The sequence below is a fragment of the Microcebus murinus genome, chromosome 11 (genome assembly GCF_040939455.1).
Source record: "Microcebus murinus isolate Inina chromosome 11, M.murinus_Inina_mat1.0, whole genome shotgun sequence".
NCBI classification, from domain to species: domain Eukaryota; kingdom Metazoa; phylum Chordata; class Mammalia; order Primates; family Cheirogaleidae; genus Microcebus; species Microcebus murinus.
Window position 1 is genome coordinate 58,505,881 of NC_134114.1, and position 24,109 is coordinate 58,529,989.

Here is a 24,109-nt window from a genome sequence, read left to right on the forward strand (position 1 = left end):
CATTAATTATTATCATTAACATCACCCTGTACCTCTCTTCCCCCTCCCGCCCTACAATTTCCCTCCTTTAGATCCAGGGCTTTCATGCTGCTCTATTTCTCATGTTGGGAGGAACATGATATGATAAGCCCATTCGCACAAAGATGTGTATCTCTATGGGGAGTATAAACATTTAAAAAAATGTCCAGGGACACAGTAATGATAAACTCAAAGTGATGACTCATGGATGGTGGAGTCTCTCTTTTCTGTGTCCTTCAGAGGCCTATGCCCCCACGCACACTGCCATGTCTAGATTTTGTGTGACTCAGTGAGCATAACTCTACGCCCTCACCCCAGCATTCTCTGGTCCAGATTTCTGTCCTTGGGCCCATGTGTGGCTCGATGGAGGACTGTGGATGGAGCACCGAGCCTATTGTGCCAGCACTGGGGAGTCAACTGAGAATGTAAGCTTTGCTAGTCATGGGGGAGTAATGTTCTTTTTTTTTTTTTTCAAATATAAATAAGATACACATTGTTATTCTTTATATATTTCTTTACAATTTGTACCAAAGCCTGCACAAAAAAGAATGATCTCTATTTAAAAAGTATCCTTTCCCTACTAACAGTTACAGAATCTCATTTTAGTTGCCTCAGGCAAACATGCTACTCTCTGTGTGTATTTGGCTCTGACACATTTACTGCCTTGGAACATGAACACTTTACCATTTAAAATAAACCATGGGAATTTAACTGCATAAAGATTCGATAATAAGCTCCAGCATGGTAAATCTTAGGTGATCTGGGAACTCGCCACTTCCACTCTCAAGTGCTCGGATGGACTTAAACCTTGAGTGCACTTGAAAACAGCTCTTGGGAACAAAGAAGTCAGGCATTGACACTCAGGGTTAGGGAGACCAACCACCCCCATTTGTTGGGGAATGAGGGGTAAGGATGGAGGAGTTTGCAGGATGCAGAACTTTCAACGATGAAAGCAGGAAGTCCTGGGCAATCTGGGACGAGGTGGTTATCCAGTGAAGACCAGATGGCAGGGGAGAGGGAAGGCTCTGAATTTCACAGCCGAAGTGCTGTGATTGGCCAAGCTGCCACCCAGAAGGAAAGCACCTTTCTGATTGGCTAACCTTGGCTGCGTAGGGTTAGCCTTTTAGCCCACAGAGCTGGGCTACAGGTGAAATAACCCACTAGAAGAGATGAGTGAGGACAAATGGGAAAGGAGAAGGTAGTGAAAGAATGCCAGGAGGAGAGGAGCCAAAGAGGGAGAAAACCAGCAGTTCTGTGTGCATCCTGATAAGATGGATGGTTTCATACAGCTCAGGAGCATGTGCCTCAAAGGCCTAGAGCAGTGGTTTTTCATCCTAGTTGGCCATTAGAATTACTCAGAAACTTCTGACTGCAACCTGAAGGCTATCAATGTGCATTGCCAATGCTACCCAGGCCAGCATACCTAATTGTGTGTGTGTGTGTGTGTGTGTGTGTAGGCACCAACATCCAGGGATAGTAAATAAGGAAACATGCCTCTTAATATCTAATTACCATGCTTCCACATCCCATCCAGTTGACTATAGGAATTTTGCCATCAAAAAGTGTTTACGTGTTATTGCTAAAAGGCCATTGGGAGGCCAGGCATAGAGGCTCACACCTGTAATTCTAGCACTCTGGGAGACTAAAGCAGGAGGATTGCTTGTGCTCAGGAGTTCAAGACTAGCCTGAGCAAGAGTGAGACCCATCTCTACTAAAAATAGAAAAAAAATAGCTGGACATGGTGGCGCATGCCTGTAGTCCCAGCTACTAGGGAGGTTGAGGCAGGAGGATCGCTTGACCCCAGGAGTTTGGGGCCACATTAAGCTCTGATGACACCACTGCACTCTAGCCAGGGAAATAGAGTGAGAGTCTATCTCAAAAACAAAAAACAAAAAAATAAAAGCTGCTTCCTTGCTTCCTTATGAGGTCTCATGAAGGTGTGGGCACAGAGTCTCCTGCTCCAGCCTCCTCCCTGAGTTTGCAGCCCCAGTGGGCTTTGTCTATTTTCACCTTGCAGCTGGAATGCAATTCTGGAGCCCCTCCTTCCTCAGGCCAGTTGGAAGGACCATTGGCAGGAAAAGCAGCACTCACCTTTACCAACCCATTCCAAGCATGGAATAGATCCTTTATTTAATCTTCCTCAGAAGCACAGAGAACTCAGAGTTCAGGGAGAGCAGAGAATGCAGGTGTTAAACATGGAGACTAAGGCACGAGTTTCCTGCTTCTGGAGAGAGCGGCTCTGTCCCTTCTGTCCAGCCTTTCCTCTCCAGTTCTTCTTTCTTATCTTAGAAGCAACCTCCTCTCAGGATGATTTTATGGAAGTAAGCTTCATGTTCATTAGTGGAAAACACATGCCTGTGTTGGGCCGTAGAAATGTACAGCCCGTTTTGGAGAGAGATGACCGCCCCAAAAGACTCAGAGTCCAGAGGCTTGATGCAAGAGAGCAAGAGGATTTATTTCCAGCGCAGCGCAGGGGCTAAACAGCATCACCGAGATGGGGAGGCTGCCGCGCCGAAGCTCTCAAGCTTAGGGTTTTTATGGGGCGAGACCACACGCAGGTGGCTGGGGAGTTTAGGGTGGGGAAATTCCAGTAGCTCCATCTTGCACAACCAGTTGCACGACCACTACCCAATTCCGAGAACTTGCAAGGGACACTTACGGGAAAAGAAAAAGAAAAAGGGAGGGGTAGGGGTCTTAATTACCTAAGAGCAAGCATAGTTACAGAAGCGAAAAGCTGGTTAGGCTAGTTTGGGCCTTTAGGCTAGTTTGGGCCTTTAGGCTAGTTTGGGCCTTTCACCTGCCCTCTGTTTAAGAACCCAACGGTACTTCAGGATCCAACATGCGCCATCTCTGGTCCTCTGTGTTAAATAAGCCTCAGGTAGGTAGGAATCAATAATCCAGTCCATGGTGAGTTTCTGCCAAGCTTGGTGCAGCTCTTTTTCAGTCTCTCCTGCATGTGGGTCAAGGTGCCTGTTGTTTACCCTGTAACTATCCCAGCAACATCAACTCTCCATCTTCTATGAGCAACTGTCAAATTATTTCCCAAGAACAAAGATAGAACTTCCACTTCTTGCCTTAAACAACTAAAAAATAGGACAAAAAAATATGTGAAGCAATGGTTTCCAGACATGGTAAAATTGGCAATAGCGGACCATAATCCTTGAGTGAAGGAAGCAAACAAGATGAGCCCTCCGGGTGGCCCAGCCCCAGCCCAGGGAGCATTGCTGGGCTGCAGAGCTGAGCAAGAGAATCCAAAGTGACCCTGATGGCCTCCCTGAGTTGAAGAGCTCAGTGAGCACAGTGGCTAGAATATACAGGACAGATTGCTGGAGAAGAGAGAGTTGCATAAAGAGAGAGCTCCGAATCTGCAAAAGCTTCTGCTACAGTCTTTAGCTGAACCCTAATTAGCTCATGCATGTGTAAGAACTTCCTGAAAAAGAACCTCTGGAAAGAAGCAGCAGGAACAATCTTCAAAGTTTACACCAGTTCTTAGTATTCAGAATGGAAAGGTTTGCTAACACGTGGAGTGTAAAGTAGAGCCTTCAGATGGGTAGGACAAATTAACTTCCACTGAAAGCTGTTCTAGATCCACATAGGAAGGCTTAAACCAAGCCTCAAATGGATCAAACCATCTCCAAATGACTTAATGAGTCCCAGAACAAAGTTGAAAATATTTAAAGGACTATATTACAACAAGCAAACAAACAGTAGCAATGATAACAGAACCCAAAAGGTAGAATTCACCGTTCATCTAACCAAAGATGGCAAAAAAGAAGGAAAATGTGGCTTGCGGTAAGGAAAAAATGTAACCAAAAAGAGCAGACCCAGCAATGACACAAATGACAAAATTAGCAGACAAGGACATTAAAACAGCTTTTATAAATATATCCCATATGCCAGAGATGGGAGAGGGAAACGTGAGCATGGTGAGGAGAGAATGGAAGACAAAAAGACCCAAATCAAACTTTTAGTGGTGAAAAATAATGTTGAAGATGAAAAAAATATACTTAATAGGGTAAACAGCAGATAATACATCATAATAAGATAGAGTTTAATGCTGTATGCAAGGCTTATTTAACATTGTAAATCAATTATTACTTTACAATACTGAAAGATTAAAAAAGAAAAACCATAAGAACATCAAAAAAGCATCTGTCAAAATTCAACATCCAATCATAATCAAAAAGTCTCAGCAAAGCGGGAATAGTAGGAAACTTTTTCAATCTGATTAAGGGCATCTATGACAAATCTACAGCTAACATCATACTTAATCATGAAAAGACCAAAATTTTTCCTACTAAGATCAGGAATAAGCAAGAATGTACATTCTTATCACTTCAATTTAACGTTTTTTCTGGAGGTCCTAGCTATAGCAAGAGTCAGAAATAGAAATAAAAGGCATACTGATAAGAAAGGAAGAAACAAAGGTATCTTTATTAACAGACAACATGATTGACTATGGAGAAATTTGTAAACAATCTGCAAAAAGGTTACAGGGACTTATAAGTGAATTTAGCCAGGTTTCAGGATATAAGATTAATATATCAAAATTAATTCTATTTCTATCTACTATCAATCAACAACCATAAAATAACTTAAAACAAACCTTTACTATTGCATCAAAAAATATGAAGGACTTAAAGTTAGGTCTGGCAAAAGTTGTGCAAGACCTGTACACTAAAAACTATACACCACAGCTGAGAGAACTTAAAGAAGACCTAAAAAAATGAAAAGATAAACCTTACTCATGGATTGAAGGATTCAGTATTGTTAAGATGTCAGTTCTCCTAAATTTGACCTGTAGATTCAAGCCAATCTTAATCTAAACCCCAGAAAGATATTTTTGGTAGAAATTTACAAGCTAAGATTTATATGAAAATATTATACAAAAGACTTAGAATAACCAAAACAATTTTGAAAATGAAGAACCAAACTGAAAGTTTTAAGCTACTTGATTTTAATACTTTTTGGAAAATTAAAATCAAGATAGTGTCATGTTGGTATAAATATATATATCAATGTAGATTTGTATATATATATAAAGATAAACTAACAGAATAGAGTCCAGAAAGAGATCCTCACATGTATAGCCAATTGATTTTTGACAAAGGAATTCCATAGAGAAAGAATAATCTTCTCAACAAATGGCATTGAAACGGTTGGATAGCCATATTCAACAATATTAACCTCAATTCATACCTTATACCATTGGATCATAGGCCTAAATGTAAGAGCTAAAACTTCTATTAATAAAAGAAAACATAGAACAAAATCTTAGCATCCCTGGGTTAACCCAAAGGACAACCCAAGTGTCCATCAACAGGTGAGTGTATAAACAAATGTTGTGTGCCCATCCAGTAGAATACAATACAATAGAATACTATTCAGCAATCAAAATGGATAAACCTCAAAATCATTATGCTGAATGAAAGAAGCCAGACAAAAGAGTACATACTGTATGAGTCCATTTACATAAAATTTTAGAAAATGCAAACTAATTCACAGTGACAAAGTAGAACAGCAGCTTCATTGGGGGTGGGAGGGAAAGAAAAGGTGAGAGAAGGGATTTCAAAGGGGAATGAGGTTACTTTTTGGGGTGATGGAAATGTTTCTTATTTTGATCATGGTGTTTGTCTCGTGGGTATATAAATATATTGAAACTTATCAAATAGTATTCTTTAAATATGTGAAGTTTGTGGTGAGTCAATTGTACCACAATAAATCTATTTCTTTTTAATACGAAGAATAGTTTGTAGCAGAGTGCACTTTAAATCCATAGAATAATGTATCAGTCAGGGCGATTAATGCTAGTTGCTATAACAAGAAACCAAATATCTCAGTGGCTGGATATAACAATAGTTGATTTGTTGCTTATGTCACAGCTCCACATGGGGTTGGGTTGTTCCTGGGAGCTCACAGCCAAGCAGTGACTCAGGGACCCTGGCTCTTTCCATCTTGTAACCCTGCTACCTTCAACATGTGATCTCCACTCTTTTGGAGGAAAAAAGGAGAGAAGAGATAGTCATGATGAGGTCTGTGAGGAGATGCCCACCATGTCTGCTCACATCCCTGAGGCCAAAACCCAGTTCCATTGCAGAGAGGCGGGCAAATAATGCCAAGAAAGAAGAGGAGTGCTTTCATGTATATTCTCACCAGTCTCCACTGGAAGAAAAAGAAATTACTCTCCCCTGAGTTTGCGCACAATAACACGTATTACAAAAGAACACTGAGCTTCGGAGCCAAATACCTACGTTCAGATTCCTTCACAGTTTTCTCTCACAGCTTTCTTCCATCAGGGGGAATCCAAGTCTCCAACACCTAGAAGACAGAGATGTGGTTATAGTTTTAAAATCACTCCCACTGCCTCCAACTTCTTTTCCATTTTTACCCCTAATGTATCAAAACTTTCAGAGTTCAGCCTAAGCAAAGGACTACAGCTTCATGTCCTACACCGTCCACATCTCTGAACCTCCAGCATGAGGGGAAACTGAGTCCAGCATGATAACACAGAGCTGCCCAGAAAATGTAGTGCATTATAGCAGGATCAAGGCACTCCTTGCCAGCCAGATAGCCCTAATGAGTGACCATTTGGACAGGCAGTGGCAGGGACAAGATGTGGATTCAAGGGCTTACACTACCAGCTGTGTGACAACAGGCAAGATGAGTCCTTCTGAAAGTGTCAGTTTCTTCACTGATCACAAACATGGGGACAATTACACTATCAAAATCGATTAAATAAATAGTTCCTGAGTGCTGTGATGAAATAGTGAACAATATATTGAAAACTTATGGAACCTGCAGTCTAGAGTTGGAAGCAAAAACAGTTAATATGATGTGTTAAAGTCTCTAATAGGAATAATACTCATCTTACCTTGTAAGGCTATAAGGATCCAATGAGGCATAACAAATACATTTAAATGTTATGTAAACTGTGAAGCCTCTTACAAATGCTTGTTATTGCTATTAAAGAAATAGGCCCTGATGTTCACTGTATATATCACATCCCTGCCCCCACCTCAAATGTTTGAAATGCAGAGATGACCCAATTGTATGACACATTTGTACAGAAATTGAATTAAACGTGATAGTAACACAAAAAGTGTTCTATAAACTCACATGCTACACACATATAATTTATTTAACATTCATATTGTTATTTCTCATGTTTATTGCCAAGCACACTGCCTATGTGGTTCAAGATACTCTTGCCACGATGGGATAGTTTGAAAGGCCTGCTGTTTTTCAGGCTTGAGTACATGACCCATGATATGGAAGATTATCAACGTCTAACTGCAACACAAGTACTTCCCCTGAGCTCATCATCTGCATAAGAGCATGGGGTGAATTGAGAGGTTTTTTTTTTTTTTTTTTTTTTTTTTTTTTTTTTTTGAGACAGAGTCTCACTTTGTTGTCCAGGCTAGAGTGAGTGCCCTGGCGTCAGCCTAGCTCACAGCAACCTCAAACTCCTGGGCTCAAGCGATCCTCCTGCCTCAGCCTCCCGAGTAGCTGGGACTACAGGCATTACAGGCATGCGCCACCATGCCCGGCTAATTTTTTATATATATATCAGTTGGCCAATTAATTTCTTTCTATTTATAGTAGAGACGGGGTCTCGCTCTTGCTCAGGCTGGTTTTGAACTCCTGACCTTGGGCAATCCGCCCGCCTTGGCCTCCCAAGAGCTAGGATTACAGGCGTGAGCCACAGCGCCCGGCCGAATTGAGAGGTTTTAAACGGAATGAAGAGTACATTTTTCACACACAAGAGAGAAAAGATATTTCATTGCAATATTTATTGCCACCTCGCCCCCTATACTTTCCATTACAAACTTCATCTACGCTATCCCCGTATCTTCTCTGTTGACATGGCATATCATATCTGCAGGGCTAACCAGGGGACTTTCCCTGAACACATTTCTCCTGAGGCAGTGGGTCTCCCCCAAGCCAAACCCAGCAAAGCTTTTCAGCAGGTGTCTGTGGGCCTGGGGCACTTGTTGACCTGACCCATCACAGGACATCATTGGAACATATCTGAGGGGCCCAACAGATGGCTCTGCTCAGAAAGACGTGATCCGACTGTTGAGCTTCCAAGTCTAGAGCATGCGAGTTGATTGATGTAGGTTTTTTTTTTTTTTTTTGGAATATTTTGCTTTTGATTTGCTTCCTGGATCTTTAGTGTCAGTCTCCTCAGGCAGAATTCCTGAGGTTGAGATTGGGCTCATGGTTCTCACACTTCTGTGTACTGGACTAACTGTCCCATTAAAGACAGACACATAATGAGTCCATTCTATGAGGAAAAGGATAAACACTTTCTAAACTTAGTATTTATTGTGAGCTTCAAAATATCCAGGGAACAAATACATTGTTTTCTTCAGATAGCCAAAAAATAGGAAAAATAAGAATTGCCAGATTTAGGTCCACCTCTAGAATTCTGTTTCTCCCTCTGTCTCCAAGGATGTTTAATGGGAGGTCACTATGTCAACCCCCAAAACGCAAGACATCATTCCAGCACTGAGTCTCCTTTAATGTTCTCTCTTCAAGGTGGCATTGTGCCTAGCTCTGTGCTCACTTCCTTTTTCCGTTGGAAGTCTCCATCCTGTCCTCGGTAATGACATCATTACTATGTGATGGACCATGTTCTAAGCACTTTGTACTTTTTTGTAGAGAAGCGGTCTCACTCTGGTGATAATTGTATAGGGATCTATCTTTCTCTTTAGCTCTGATAATATCTGCTTTATATTACTATGTCTGGGTGCTCCAGTGTTGGGTGCACATATATTAATATTTAGAATTGTTATACTTCTTGTTCTATTGACTCCTTTATCACATAATGACCTTCTTTGTCTATTTTTATAATTTTTGTCTTGAAATCTATTTTATCTGATAGAAGCATAACTACTCCTGGTCTTTTTTGGTTTCCAATTGCATGGAATATCTTTTTTCTATCCCTTTACTTTCAATGTTATTATTGATAAGTAAGTACTTATTACTGCCATGTTGTTATTTGATTTCTGGTTGCTTTGTGGTTCTCTCTTTCTTCCATCCTTCCTGTCTTTCTTGTTTTTTTTTTGAGACAGAGTCTTGCTTTGTTGCCCAGGCTAGAGTGAGTGCTGTGGCGTCAGCCTAGCTCACAGCAACCTCAAACTCCTGGGCTCAAGCAATCCTGCTGCCTCAGCCTCCGAGTACCTGGGACTACAGGCATGCGCCACCATGCCCAGCTAATTTTATATATATATATATATATATATATATATATTAGTTGGCCAATTAATTTCTTTCTATTTATAGTAGAGACGGGATCTTGCTCTTGCTCAGGCTGGTTTCGAACTCCTGACCTCGAGCAATCCGCCCGCCTCGGCCTCCCAGAGTGCTAGGATTACAGGCGTGAGCCACCACGCCTGGCCTTTCCTGTCTTTCTTTATTAAAAATGATTTTCTCTGGTAGTGTGTTTTAATTTTTTGCTTTTTATTATTTGCGTAACTTTTATAGGTGTTTTTGGATTTGAGGTTAATATGAGGCTTGCAAAAAATTTTATAATCAATTATTTTAAACATATGACAACTCTGCTTACAAACAATCACATAAACAAGCAAAGAGAAATCTAACAGAAATTCTACCCTTTGACTCTATCACCCCCCCACCTTTTTAACTTTTTGTTGTTTCTATACATATCATTTTATACTATCTATCTCTCAAAAAGTTGTTATTTTTGATAGGTTTTTCTTTTAGTCTTCCTACCGAAGACTACCACTGTAAGTGGTTTATACACCACAAATACAGCAATAGAGTGTTCTGTTTAATCAGTGAGTTGTATACCTTCAGAAGATTTCTTATTATTCATTAACATCCTTTTCTTTCAGATTGAAAACCTCCTTTTAGCTTGTAGGTTAGGTTTCTTGTGGTTAGGTTTGGTGTTGATGAAATCCCTGAGCTCTGCCCTGGCGTGGTGACTCACACCTACAATTCTAACACTCTGGGAGGCCAAGGTGGGTGGATGGTTTGAGCTCAGGAGTTCAAGACCAGCCTGAGCAAGAGCGAGGCCCCGTCTCTACTAAAAAAAAAAAAAAAAAAGAAAGAAAGAAATTAGCTGGACAACTGAAAATACGTAGAAAATATTAGCCAGGCATGATGGCACATGCCTATAGTCCCAGCTACTTGGGAGGCTGAGGCAGGAAGATTGCTTGAGCCCAGGAGTCTGAGGTTGCTGTGAGCTAGGCTGACGCCACGGCACTGTAGTCCGGGCAACAGAGTGAGACTCTGTCTCAAAAAAAAAAAAAAAAGAAAGAAATCCTTCAGCTTTTGCTTCTCTGGGAAAGTTTTTATTTCTCCCTCATGTTTGAAGGATATGTTTACAGAATACAATATTCTAAGGTTAAAGTTTTTTTCCTTCAGCACTTTGAGTATGTCACACCACTCTCTCCTGGCCTGTAAGGTTTCCACTGGGAAGTCTGCTGCTGGATGTATCAGAGCTCCTTTATACGTTATTTATTTTTTCTTTTTTCTTGCTTCTCTTAGGACTTTTTCTTCATCTGTGACATTTGGAAAATTGACTGTTAAATGTCTTGAGGTAGTCTTGTTTTGGTTAAATCTGCTTGGTGTTCTATGACCTTCTTGTACCTGAATATTGATATCTTTTTCTGGGTTTGGAAGAGTCCCTGTTATTACTTCTTTGAATAAATTCTCTACCCCAATCTCTCTCTCTGTCAATGGATATTCATGGAATCTTACTGTGAGTAATGTTCAGGAGTGTAGGTACTAAGGACATAGCAGTGAGGGAGACAGAAAATAGCAAGCAAATAAGTGGACTCTCTGGGAGTGATAAGTGCCAGAGAGGAACATGAGGACAAGGCCAAGCAGTAAGGGACAGGGTTTTATTCTGAGTATGATGGGAAGATATAGGATGGTATTGAACAGAGAAGAGGCATGATAGTGATTTGTATTTTCAAGGGTTCTCATTGGCTGCTAAATGGAGACTGGCAGAGTGAACATGTGGAGATGGTAGGAGACTACTCCATTGGTCCAGGAGAGAAATGGTGGTGCTCTGTGTAGGGCATGGCAATGGGAGCTGTGAGAAGTGGTTACATTCAGGATATGCTTTGAAGGCAGAGCTGAGCAGGGCATGAGAAGATGAAAGGACTCATAGATGACTCTGAAATTTTTTTTTCTTAGAGATAGGGACTCACACTGATGCTCAGGCTGGAGTGCAGTGGTGCTATCATAGGTCACTGCAAGCTCCAACTCCTGCCTCATCCTCTTAAATAGCTAGGACTACAGGTATACACCACCAGCCTTAGCTAATTTTTTTCTTTTTTGTAGGGTCAGAGTCTTACTATGTTGCCCAGGCTGGTCTCGAACTTCTGGCCTCAAGTGATCCTCCCTCCTTGGTCTCCCGAAATGCTGGGATTACAGGAGTGAGCCACTGTGCCCAGTCAAGTCCAAGTTTTGGACTTTAGAAATGGAAGGATAGAATTGCTGCATACTGAGATGAGAGGGACTGTGGGAGGAACAGTTGTTTTTTTCCCACAGGAAAGCTCGGTTTTTAATGTGTTGAGCTTGAGGTGCCTACTAGATACCCAAGAAGAGATATGGAGTAGGCAGATATACAAGTCTGCAGTTCAGGGGAGGAGGGGGTGGAGAGACTTATTTAAAGCCATGGAATGGATAAAAAGACATAAAGAAGAAAGGACAGCAGGAGAGGGACCCGGGTAATATATTAGTTAGAGGTTAGGAAGAGGAGGAGGACAGCCATGAGAAAGTAAGGAAGCAGTAGGTGAGGCAGAAAGGGGCTGGAGAGTGTGGTGTCCTAGAAACTAAGTGAAAAAAGTGTTTCCAGGAAGAGGCAGTGATCACCTATATCAAATGCTGCTTTGATATCAAGTCAGATGCTGACTGAGACCTGACCATGGAGCTTGGCAGCATGGGGATTGTTGGTGACCGTGACAACAGTGGTTTTGATGGGGTGGTGGGGACGCAAAGAATGAATGGAGTGGTTCAGGAGAAAATGGGGAGAAGGAAGTGGGCCTGGTGTGTAGAGGTGATTTATTCAAGGGTGAGTTTTGGTATAAAGGGAAGCAAGGAATATGATGGGGTTTTTACTTACCACTAAATCATGAGTATTTCCTTGGGTCTTCAAGAGTTCCTTGCATATTATGACTTATTTAACCATTCCCCCTATTAGTGAACAGTTAAGGTATTTACCACTTTTTGTTATCATAAATATCACTGTATTGAACATTGTTGAACAGAAATAACTTTGGTGTTTCTGATAATTTCATTTCCAGAGAAACCTATAATCTCAAAGTGTCTTGGTATATTCTTGGTATGAAAATTGGGGGCTACTCTATATTGGAGATTCTCTCATGTATATACTTTGGAGAAAAGGTAAACTTTTTTAAGGCTGTCCCTATTATATACATCAAAAGAAAGCAGCATAAAGAAGCAAAGTGTTTTATAGTGGCAATAGCTACTATTAATAATTGTCACTGTTCTTTTAACAGAATATGATAGATCTCAATATGGTTGACCTATACTTTTTTTGTGACACTAAAAAGTATGAAAGTAATACTGTTAGGTAGATAGCAAGGGATTCCAGGGCTCCTAGGGATGAAAGTGGGTGCCGTAGCCCCCATCTTGGTCCTGCCCAACCCTAATTCTCCATACCTGGGGGAGGAGGGAATACCCTATGAATTTGCCGATCATAACTTAGTGTGCAAGCTGCAAAAGAATGCAGAAGACTCTCTAACCCATGAGCCAAATAGCATAGGTACCATAGAGTCCAGAAATTGACCTAGAACAACCCACATGTGTAGTAATGCAATTCCCAACTCTCCAATTAGAGTGGTTCCATGGTGATGTCTGAGCCACTAGGGAGGTTCCAATCTGGGCACTATTAAACAAGACACAGACCATAACCAGTCCCTTTTTGTGCTCTTCCTTTTGCTCTCCCTTTATTGCGGCAGTGGGTCCAGTCATCACGTATGGTGTATGTATCGTGCTCTGTAAACCTGTATCTTGCTCTTGCTCTCTAATCCTATCTTTCTCTCCTCAAAAAACATCATTTTCGTGCTTGCCTAACTTTGGTGCGTCTGGTCATTCTTCGGCCATGAGTGCTCCAAACACTGACATTTCAGACTGAACCCTGACAATACATGCATAATTTCCACTACTGGATATAATGTGAATGCTTAAACTCATGTTTTACACTTTCAGGGCATAGCTGAGAAGCCAAAAGAAAACTACCTCCAGCAGCCAAAATAATTTCCATGTAGTCCTAACTAGAGGATGACACACTTCACTCTCCAGAAGGTTCTTTGAGATCTTATAGTTTCATGTACAATAAATTCACATTTATGTTTCACAAAGTTTTTAGAAGCCTGATAGCCTGGTGCCCAATTCTTCAAGAAATCAGAAGATGACAATTAGGGAGTTGGGATGGAGGAGTGGTGAAGGAAGGGATTGGGTTTGTGGAACAGGTGAAGAATTTCAGAAAATACAGCTGTTGATGGCCACCTGGAGGGGGGCACAAAGCACACACTGCCATGCTCGGTTGTTCAGGTTGATCACTGCACAGAACTGTGTGCACAGAGCTGCATCCATTCAGGGGAGGGGTACTTTTCATTCACATAAAGTCATCATCTACTCACCAGGTTCTCTTTCTCAGGGCTGTGTGTGCCCTAAGGGAGAGCTTTTCCCTAGTCCATTCTCCCGGAGGGTGTGCCTTTTTCTAATTTTCACCAAAGAGTACAGGCTAGCAACAGCTCTAGGCTAGCTCCTAGATACGTTGTGTTTAGAATAGTGACCTTAACTCATCAAGAAGATGCCAAATTATCTTCATTTTTCAGAAGGCAGAGATGTACAGTTCATTTATTTATTTTTAGTGTTTGAAGGACAAGCTTTGGCTATCTAGAACATTAAGTTAGGAAAAGCATCATATAGACATCAGACAAATGGTTTCATTAAATCTAAGTAATTTGTTCTAGAATGTTGTGTCTTATATTTTGCAAACAAAGAGTTTTCTTTGGTCAAAAGACTGCTAGAAATGAGGAACTTAAATCCTTTTAAGTTTTACATACTTGGGGAAGAACGGGACTTTACTAATTAAGTATCAAGGGACAACATAGAATCAGATATGTGTAATAGATTGTAACATTGTATCTTTTAGAAATAGGCTGGGATTACTGGGCTTGTATTATCAAATGCAGTAGTTTCTATGTCTGTAAGTCATCAAGATGACAATTCCCTAAATGATCTTCTGTCAGGCCAAGAAAAGGATCTTGGTAATACCTTGGCTTTGCTTGACATAATTTTTCTCCAAGGACTGAGTGCTGAGGCATTTCTGAATTACAGAAACCATAGGGAGGCTGCTTGAGGCCAGGAGTTCAAGACAAGTCTAGGCAACATTGTGAGACACTATCTCTACAAAACATTAAAAACTTAGCCAGGTGTAGTGGCTTGCGCCTGTAGTCCCAGCTATTCCAGAGGATGAGGCAGGAGGATCCTTTGAGCCCAGGGGTTGGAGGTTGCAGAGAGCTATGATCATGCCACTGCACTCTAGTCTGGGTGACAGTGCCAGAACTTGCTTCTAAAAAATGAGAACAGAACCAAAAAAAGTAGTGTAAAGTCATTACAAAAACTCATGAAGCCCATTTAAATTCTACTAACAAAACAGAGTTTCAAGAAGGGATAAAAATTAAAACCTACCTTCTGTGTCTGAAAGATAAGGCCTGAGTTAGGGATTTTGAAAAGCTATGGATTAGGCTGTACATGCCCCACTTCCCCAACTTTGAAAGCTTTGGACAACTGAGATAAAATACCTTCTTCCTTCCTTCCTTGCCTCCCTCCCTCCTCCCTTTTCTTCCTCCCTCCTTCCCACCCTTCCTCCCTTTTATCATCATGTTATCTGAATAATGTCTCCCTCTATAAGTATTAATAGTAGTTAGGGTTTCCAGATATGGTAGCTCATGTCTCCTCTTCACTTGCCTAGAAAAGCACAAAGAGGACACTCTCACGACTATCAGTGAGAAAATTTTTGTTGGCCTTAAAAAAATCAACTTAAACTGGCCCTCTCAAGAAAGAGTCCATGAAATGCCAGTGGGGGGAGAACAATGAATTCACAGAAGAGCTTGTTCTCACCCACTTGGAACACAGTCCCTTTTGCTAACCAGTTTGATCGGCTGAGGGAAAAACGGTCCTCATTTACATAACCTCCTGGCCCTTTGTGTTTCTGGGTGGCACCAATCCAGGGATGCGGTTTCCATCTGAATGAGGAGGTTAAAGGCCCATAGACGCCCATCACACACCTACCTTGGATATAGCATCTCTAGAAAACAACCAGGGATTTCTGGTTGTTTTCGTCTCTTGCAATCTTGCAGAAGGAGCTAATTTTTGCAAATGTTTGTGCCCCACTTTAACAATCCAATGATCAAATATTAAATTATCTTAGAAAATATCTGTGAATTGCTTGTGTGCCAACTGCATGTAAGCTCTCCCACTGGGCGCCGCAGGGATTAGGGAGATGGCTGTGCATTGGAGAAGCAATCAGGTGAGGAGAAGCACCTAAACGTTAGAGCCTCTTCCTATTAGGCTCTGAGCACACCAGGAACACAGGCAACTTTTTTTCTCTATATCCTCTATATCACCAAAATAGAGTGTTGAGGACATAATGATCAATAAATGGTTTTTGCAGTGAATTTCCATAATTAAAACCCACAACAGTCACCAGCCAAATTTCAGAGGAAACCAGAGCTCCTTTCTCTCATGGCTGGGGGGCAGATGACAGCCACAACATCGTATGTGGTAGGACTTGAAGTCAGACAAGAGGTCGAGAAGAATACTCCATGTGGTTCAAATGAAAATGACATTTAAGGAGACAGGAAGGGTAAGACTAGTATTCATACCAGAGACATTGCTTAATGAAGAAAAGAATCTTTCACATCCAAAAAAACTCAAAGGATTAGAAGGTTCAAATACTCATCATTAAATTGTTTTTTGCTAATTTCACATACTTAATGGTTTCTGCTAAAAACACGACGCAGACGTCTGCACACTCACTGTTCTCAGAGCTGGGATTGGACCACAGAGAAAGAAAGAAAAGGCCTCCTGAGGCAATCACCAGCTCCTCTGCATCCAGAGTCTGGCTCAAACACGTTGCCTACATTTCCTTACTGTCGCTGTGGTTGTATCTCCTCTAAAGAACAATGCAAGCTCCCAGTTGGGTTAAACTCAATTTAGTGACAGCACTGTCCTTTAGATATTTAAAAATGTGTAAAGAGAAATGACCACAGTTCTCACACTGTACTTTCAAAATGGCAATTTTCCTGTTACACAGTTTTTAATAGCGAAAGATTTTTGAAAAGGTAAAATGAAAAAAAAATTATTTTTTTTTGTGCTGCTCAGTGAGGCAGAGTTAAAATATTCTGCAAAAACAGCACTTACAGAATAGGCAGAACCCTGGGGCTGCCATTTGTGAACACACAACTGGCAGTACAAGACAGGTGTATTGTCGCAGATTCACCGCTCAGAAAAGCATTTTGTTATTTGCTTTGAACAATAAACACTTTATGGCACACCATTTTAATGATAAATGACTAAGGGGAATAAAAAAATGTGTATGGCAGGACCAAATACAGGAACTCCCTGGGGGTTTCACTAGCTTTCTCTCACCACTGCTGGGTACCTGATTTCTTTTCCTGCTTACATTTTATAGCAGGGGGTCTTGGTTTCCGGCTGTACCTGTCAGATTTGTTAATCAAATGAATCCAGTCCTAGAAAGGGTATCTGGTGAGCCTATGATAGCATGGCCTTTGGGGATAGATTCTGCCCCCAGCTGCAGTCTCCCTGGTTTGGCTATTTTTCCCCAGTTGAAAACTTTGCACTTGAAATTTCGCGTCTTACTCCATGAAATAACAAAAAAATGTCCACAAGGAACCAAAGGCACCTGATGCTTTTCTGGGAACACGTGGGCTACTCTCATTAACCTTCGCCACCACCAGTTTTAAATACCACAGTGCAGGTATAAGTGGAAAAGCCAGTGTGGCTCGGGTATGCAAAGCCACCCTGTGACTTCCCCCACTGCATGGGAACATACTTGTGGATGTGGAATGAGTGCGAGAGTGGGTTTATGAGTGTCCAGATGTCATGAATATGTATTTGTCTGTATGTGTGTGTGTGCTTGTGCATGAGTGTGCATTTGTGTGAGTGTTTTAAGGTGAATTTACATGTTTGTATGTGAATGTATGTATTTGTGTTCATCTGTATATGTGTTTGTGGGTCTTTGCCTGTGTGAGTCTATGTGTGATTGTGAATTGTGAGTGTATGTGCATGTTTGTGTATGAGTGTAAATGTGTCTATAAGGATATGTTGTTTGCTTGTGAGTTTGAGTGTGTGGGTCGTGTATGTGAATGTGTGTGTGAGTGAGCATCTCAGTGTGTGCCTGTGTGTAGTTGACTATGTAAGTGTGTGTCTCTGTGTGGGTCTGTATTTTGGTGGGCAGGAGTGGGCATTGTGGGTGTGTTTGTGTGACTGTGTATTTGTGTGTATTCTTGTTTGCATGAGTATGTTGTGTGAATGTGTATTTGTGCAAATGTAGTTGTGTATTGTGTGCGCGCGTATTTGCCTGCGTGTATGTGAATGTGTATTTTTGTGCACGAGTGTGTGCATTGCATTTGTGTGCGTTTTCGTGCATTTGCGTGTGCATTTGTGGGGCCGTATCGGTTTGCGCGTGTGGGTGCGAGTGTACATTTGCGCGCGTGTGTGCGCGCGTTGTGCCGAGTGTGCGAACGCGCGTGTGAGCGTGTGTGTGGTGCGACCGGGCGCTCCAGCTCGCGACGACCCGCCCCATTCGGGCACCAGAGCAGAGGCAGCAGCCGGGCCGGGGCGGGCCAGGGAGGGACGCGCGCAGGGGAGAGCCGCCCGCGCCTCCGCCGCCGCCGCCGCGCCGACTTTGCCCTTTAAATCGGTCTCCAAGCCGATTACGGCTGATCCCCACGTGACGTTTTACCTTCTGTCTCCCGGAGCGCGTTGCCCGAGGACAGTCCTTCTCCCGCTGCCGCGCGTCGCGCCGCCCCAGCCCGCCGCGGGGGCTCGGCGCCCGCAACTTCGGGCGAAGCGGCCGCCGGCTCCGGCGCCCTCGCGGGGCCGCTCCTCACGCGGGCGTCGGGGGATCGGGGGCCTGTCTCGGCCGGGAGGGTGGCGGTCAGAGCGGAGAACGTGGCCCGGCCCCAGCCCGCGCCCCTTGGACCCGAGAGCGGGCCGGGTGCCCTGCGCGCTGCGTCGGGAAAGGGGGCGCCCTTCGCCCGCTGGGACCTGCGCGGGCGCGCCCTCGAGGGAGCCGGCCGGGCGATGGCCTCGAGGCGGCGGTGAGGCGGCGGTGGCACGCGCGCCCCCCGCGCCCTCACCATGCAGAAGAGCGTGCGCTACAACGAGGGGCACGCCCTGTACCTGGCCTTCCTGGCGCGCAAGGAGGGCACCAAGCGCGGCTTCCTGAGTAAGAAGGCGGCCGAGGCGAGCCGCTGGCACGAGAAGTGGTTCGCCCTCTACCAGAATGTGCTCTTCTACTTCGAGGGCGAGCAGAGCGGCCGCCCGGCCGGCATGTACCTCCTGGAAGGCTGCACCTGCGAACGGACGCCCGCGCCACCCAGGGCCGGCGCGGGACCGGGAGGCGGCCGGGACGCGCTGGACAAGCAGGTACCGCGCGCCCTCCTTCCGGGGTCTCCCAGCCTCGGGCCGCCGCACTCCCTTGCTGTTCCAGCCCCGGGGGGCGGGGGGCGAGGGCTGGAGCGTGCTCTGAAATCCCCCCGTGGCGCCAGTGGCGGGACATCTCCACGCATCTACCGGTCTTCATCCAGGGATTGTCCTATCTCCATTCCCCCACCTCAGCGCCGACTGATCGGTTGGACTAGGCTTTATTTTTTCACTACCCTGATAGAGGTCGGGTCGTTTTAGTTTCTCCGCTAACCATCCATTGCTTCTCTAGACCTTGCTGGGAAGGATTTTGTCTGGTGACGTGTATTGACACCTGTTGGATATAGATTGGCAAGATGGAACTAACTTATTTGGAAAAGTTTGATTTCTTCCTTACCAGGATGGCTCTTGTAGATTTCTTTGCCTGCAGACGTTTGACCACTCACTGGTTGTGCAGGGAACAAGCAGGGCTCCTAAGACGGGCAGACACTTTCTGTTGGTCATTTTCAATCAGTCTTTGTGGTTTTGGTCCATTTACTTTGGTAACTTTTGACTGGCTGGGTCTAATTATGAAGGTAAATGTGTATCCATATTCCTCAGGATTAATATATGGTAGCCACATTCTTGCTATGTTTAAAAATGTGAACATTATAAAAAACGTTTCTGTACTTCTAAATGAATGCTTTGAAAATGAATGCAAACTAACTCTGGATCATAATTTTATTAATTTTGCTGTTTGCTCATGGGGCCTGGAGTGGGAAAAATCCTATAAGTTTAGTAACTGCCAATTCCCCATTCCTGTAAATACAAAATTTGTATTTTTCAATCACCATTTGGTTATTAAAGTTAAAGCAGACTAATCAAATGTTCTCACTTCACTTCTGGATCCCCACCTTGAAAAAAAAAAGGCTGATTGTCTTTGCTGTTGCATAAAAATATTTCGCAGCAGAATTTTCCATGCAAGTCAGACCAAACAGCCTCTACTGCAAACCACAGAGGCTGTGGGAGAAGCTAGCAATGGAATGATGCATAAGATGCCTGCCTAACCCCTTGGGGCTCATAAAACAATGTGTAAAATTAAGAGGAGTTCAAACTAGACCAATGAGAAGTTTGGGGTTTTTTTTCCCCCTGCTTTGTTTCACTATAACTCATTAACAGACTTAATTGATTAAAGTTGTTATAAAGATTACAAATGTGAAATTTTAAATATGCTCTTTGATTTTTGAGTGCACAGAGTCATTTGAAAAACTGATTTCCAACTTTATAGATATAGATACTAGAAATATAAACATAAATTTCAAGTCATGCATTTTAGAATTTAAATTGGGAGAAGAAGAGTTTTGAGGAAACAGGTTTTTTTAGTATATATATGTTTCTATTGGTGGGATCTTTTAAAAAACGGTACATGTTCTAAGACTCCACAGGAACTAAAACAGATATCTAAGTGTTATGTCTATAATAAAATAGGGTACTTTAAATTACTCTGAATATATGACTTAATTCCAAATTATTTGTTCTCTTTGTATTTATACTAATATCATGAGATAACCACTTTTTTTTTTTTTTGGAGTTGGGGCTGGGGAGTTGTCACCTGTTACAATTCGTATTGCTGTCTGACCAGTTAGCATCATATGGAAACCAATATTTTTCTACTTGGAAAATATCTGGACTCTTATCTTCAGGACTGTTTTCATTTACACTTTAAGAAAGAAACATAACCTCCAAATAGCTTGACTTTCACACCACTTTCTAATTGTAGTCCTAAACAGGTTGTCTAGGACAAAATTTTTTCTCTGTTTATGACCATACACGTTGTAAGTGTTTCTTAATCATTTTATGCATCTTAAGAGGCTAGAAATTAGACCTTTTGGTGTTTGGAGATAAGACTGAGATGCAGAGAAGCAAACATTCTACAATAGATGAAGAGTTGGGCTGGGAAACCTCCCAAATTTTATGTGATAGTAGACATGTTTCTGTGATTTGGGTTAGCTTAGCAGACGAATAATACTTTTCTCTGGCACTGCCTGTCTGGGTATGTTCGAAGAATTAAGAAGAAACTGTGAAAATAAGAAACAGTCTGCCTTAAATCTACAGTTTATGCAGTTGGTTTTCCTTTCAGTTAATTTGTGTTGCTGATGTGCTCAGATCATCTCAAACACCAAGACATTATGAATCTGTGAAACTGGCGAGATTGAGTGAGGAGATGAGCAGATGTCAAGGTCTGTTTTACCATGTATGTTTCTGGAGCTTTCCATAGAAGTATCTCTCTCAACCCTGTAAGCGTAGTTGAAGGTTAGGGCTTGAAATAGGATTTAGAGAGTAGCTTTCCTCCACCACATTTCTGTGTGACTTCTTTATGCAAATCTCTTAATGTTTTCTCTGGTTTTTTTTTCCTTCTATTAATGAAATCTGTTTGCTAATATGTGAAAATTAGGGGTTTGGCTAAGACGATTTCCAAATTGCCTTCTAATAATGGCATCTTCTGTTTCTAACGTTAGCTTTTTGCTGTGTAGAGGATGTGAAAGACAATTTCACAAGATTTAAAGATTACCAGTGTCTGTGATAAATATTGCATTGGAGAAGCTGAGGACAAGCAGGGGATTGAAGTGGACATTCTGGTAAATCAGTCAGCAGATGCACAAACCTATAGTAACAACATGGTCTGAGACAGAGACACTCTTATCACTTATATTGGAGGATGACATAGGTATTGCAGTCTCCTTGACAGTTAATACTTGATGTAAATCTTGTAAACTGCCTCTAAACATTCTTGAAAGTTCAAATTTGAATTATTTTTAGTTCTAATTAATTGTGTTTTTAGGAAGGTTACAAGAAGAAAACACCTGTTGGTTTGCTTCATGTAAATGAATAATAATTCAAAGTAAGCTGGTTGACAAAAAAAATTCTGGGTTTTGTTCTTCTTCTTCTTTTTTTTTTTTTTTACTTGGGTCTTAAACTCTGGTTAAGCAGAAAAAAGCAAGATATATTTCACTTTCCAAATGTGCCTAGGTTGAAGGAATATTTGCACTGATCCATTTTTTTCATGGTGTCCCAAGATTTCACTTTGGTAAGTTCTTGGAATATGGCAAAGCTCTCTCATCAGCCTTTCATAGTGACTGCAGTTTTTGAGATACTAATGGTGACATAATAAAAATGAGTTGAGTTTAAAAACTTTTTATTTTTTTATTTTTTAATTTTTTTTTTATTTTTTTATTTTTTTTTCTTTTGTCCATCCCAAACTGACAAATAAAAACTTTTTTAAGTAGCTTCTTTTCTCCAAAAGGATTGTTCTTTTTCTTGAAAATGTGTCTGGGTGGGACTTCATTCTAAAAAAGCTCCATTTATGGAAAATGAAAAACTTCCCTCTTATTCTAGGTGAAGGTATTTAAAGGGAAAAAGGAACTTGCATTTAGCAAGTACCTTCTGTGTGTTAAGCTCCTGTTAAGCTCTAAGCTCTGGTTGTTATCTTCCATTATCTCATCTAACTTGAACTTCACTTCAGCTCATAGAGATTATTCATATTATTGTTATTATTATGTTCATTTTTACCTATGCTAACACTGAGGCTCAAAGAGTTCTAGGGAGAGGATCAATGCCCACCTTCAGATATGAAGGCTAAATAATGTTGGGGAGTTTCTTACTAAGGAGAATATATTTAAATCCACCGAGCTTCAAGAAATGGCAAATCTGGGTGGATGGGGGTTTGGGTATAGTGTGTGAATCACTGTTTTGTTTATTCTTATTTCCCTTTAAAAACTGCTTAAATGGCTGCTATAATTCTTGAGAAATACAAATGCAGACCATTACATGTTCTAAGAAACATAGGATTTATTTTTAAATGAACAGTTTTACAGGGCATTCCTTTACTTCAGTGTGGTACCTTTAAAAACATTTGCATTTAGGGTGAAAGTACACATCCCAGTTAGTCTGGTCTGTCTTGCCTACTAACAGGAGATACATATAGCAGCAAAGCCATCTTTATTCTTATTTTTCTGGTAATGTTAAATGCTCTATTCAGCCTGATTTTAGTTGTTTTGGTGCAAAATATTTCTTTAGCTCTGAAGGTTCAAAGAAATAGACCCTTGTCATATTTGTGCTGAATTAAATATGTTGATTTAATTTTAAAGGGATTAAAGGTATATGATTTCCCCTGTCACCTCATTATCATGCAGTCATTTTAGCCTTGCTAACTTGACCGCAAGCAGAGGATTTTAATTGTTTGGTTGAATTAGGCAGAGCCACATGCAAGCTCTAAAATATATGTTGGGGGGTGGAGAATGTGGATGGTAGATTTTCATTCTACTTCATGTTGTTTAATTGATATATAATAGCCAACTCAATATATTCTTTTCAACTATTGCTTACTGAACACAAAGGGAAAATGGAATAAAGATATTTGCTAAATCTTATAAAATGTTAAAAAATATAATTTAGGGAACAAAATGATTTATTACTTCAACTTGGTAATTGTTCTTCCATTTAAAGTTAAATGAAGAAAAATAACTTATGAATTAGCAAAATTTAGTTATTTTAATTTTGGCTACACTAAACCTGACTATTTAGATGTTAAGAATTCAACATAGAAAAATCCATCATTGATGTGACAGATATACATAAAGTGCATTTTTATTGTGAGGCAAGTATTTTTCTGTGGGTTTTACTAAGTGACACCTGAATGCACTATTGAGCGGTGGAAAATATTTGTAGTATGATAACATAATTTTTTCCTTCTTTTGGGACTTAAAAAATAGAGGTATTTTCCTTACATTGGGTGTTGATGAGACCCAAAACGTGTGGTAACCAAATGTTTATGATTTTAGCAAGCAAATGTCAATAGTTTGTTAAAACAGTTGGTGGTGTTGGTGTCTGTTTAACACAGATTAATTTTTTAAGTTGATTTCCCCCTGACATGTTCCAATACTACTTAAATATGCATGCTGCAGTTAGTATAATTTTAATTTTGTGCAATAGAAAAACATAGTCTTTAAGATTATTTTATAATAAAATAAGTCATATTGACAAACAATATGGATTTACTCAGGTCTTAAATCATTTACAATTTTTAAGTGGCTTTGTGTTTTTATGCCTGTTCATTTGTCTTACAAGAAAGCGGTGTGTGTGTGTGTGTGTGTGTGTGTGTGTGTGTGTGTGTGTGTGTTAAGATTGTTAAGTTTGTTACCTACCATTGAATATTAAATCTTTGTTATGGAATTATATATGTTGAAGTTTGCAGGTTTTGATTTGTATCAATATTTCAGGATGTGAGTTATAAATCCAATCTGTCTACAATTTGGGGAGCTTTAATTTGAGGACTAAGGATATGTAGTGATACTGTTAAATTACAGTATAAATTCCTTTCTGAATAAGAAATCTATTAATATTTAAATGGAACTAGAAATGATATTTGTTAAGT

At 41.2% G+C, this 24,109-nt stretch overlaps 1 protein-coding gene and 1 long non-coding RNA gene across 3 annotated transcripts in view; one reads left to right on the forward strand and one right to left on the reverse strand.

Annotated features, from left to right (window-relative positions):
• Positions 1-2,452: 2,452 nt before the first annotated feature.
• Positions 2,453-18,111, reverse strand: LOC142873743 (uncharacterized). Its single transcript, XR_012921702.1, has 3 exons — positions 18,014-18,111; positions 6,270-6,336; positions 2,453-2,672 (listed from the first exon to the last, which is right to left on the reverse strand). It is a non-coding gene; the product is annotated as an uncharacterized LOC142873743 (long non-coding RNA).
• A 4-nt stretch (positions 18,112-18,115) lies between these two features.
• Positions 18,116-24,109, forward strand: part of RASGRF2 (Ras protein specific guanine nucleotide releasing factor 2) — a 213,431-nt gene continuing 207,437 nt past the window's right edge. For both annotated transcript variants that reach the window (XM_012766816.2, XM_012766818.2), the window contains exon 1: positions 18,116-18,699. In XM_012766816.2, coding sequence (XP_012622270.1) covers positions 18,412-18,699 — 288 coding nt within the window. In that variant the 5' untranslated portion in view covers positions 18,116-18,411. The remainder of the gene's footprint in view (positions 18,700-24,109) is intronic.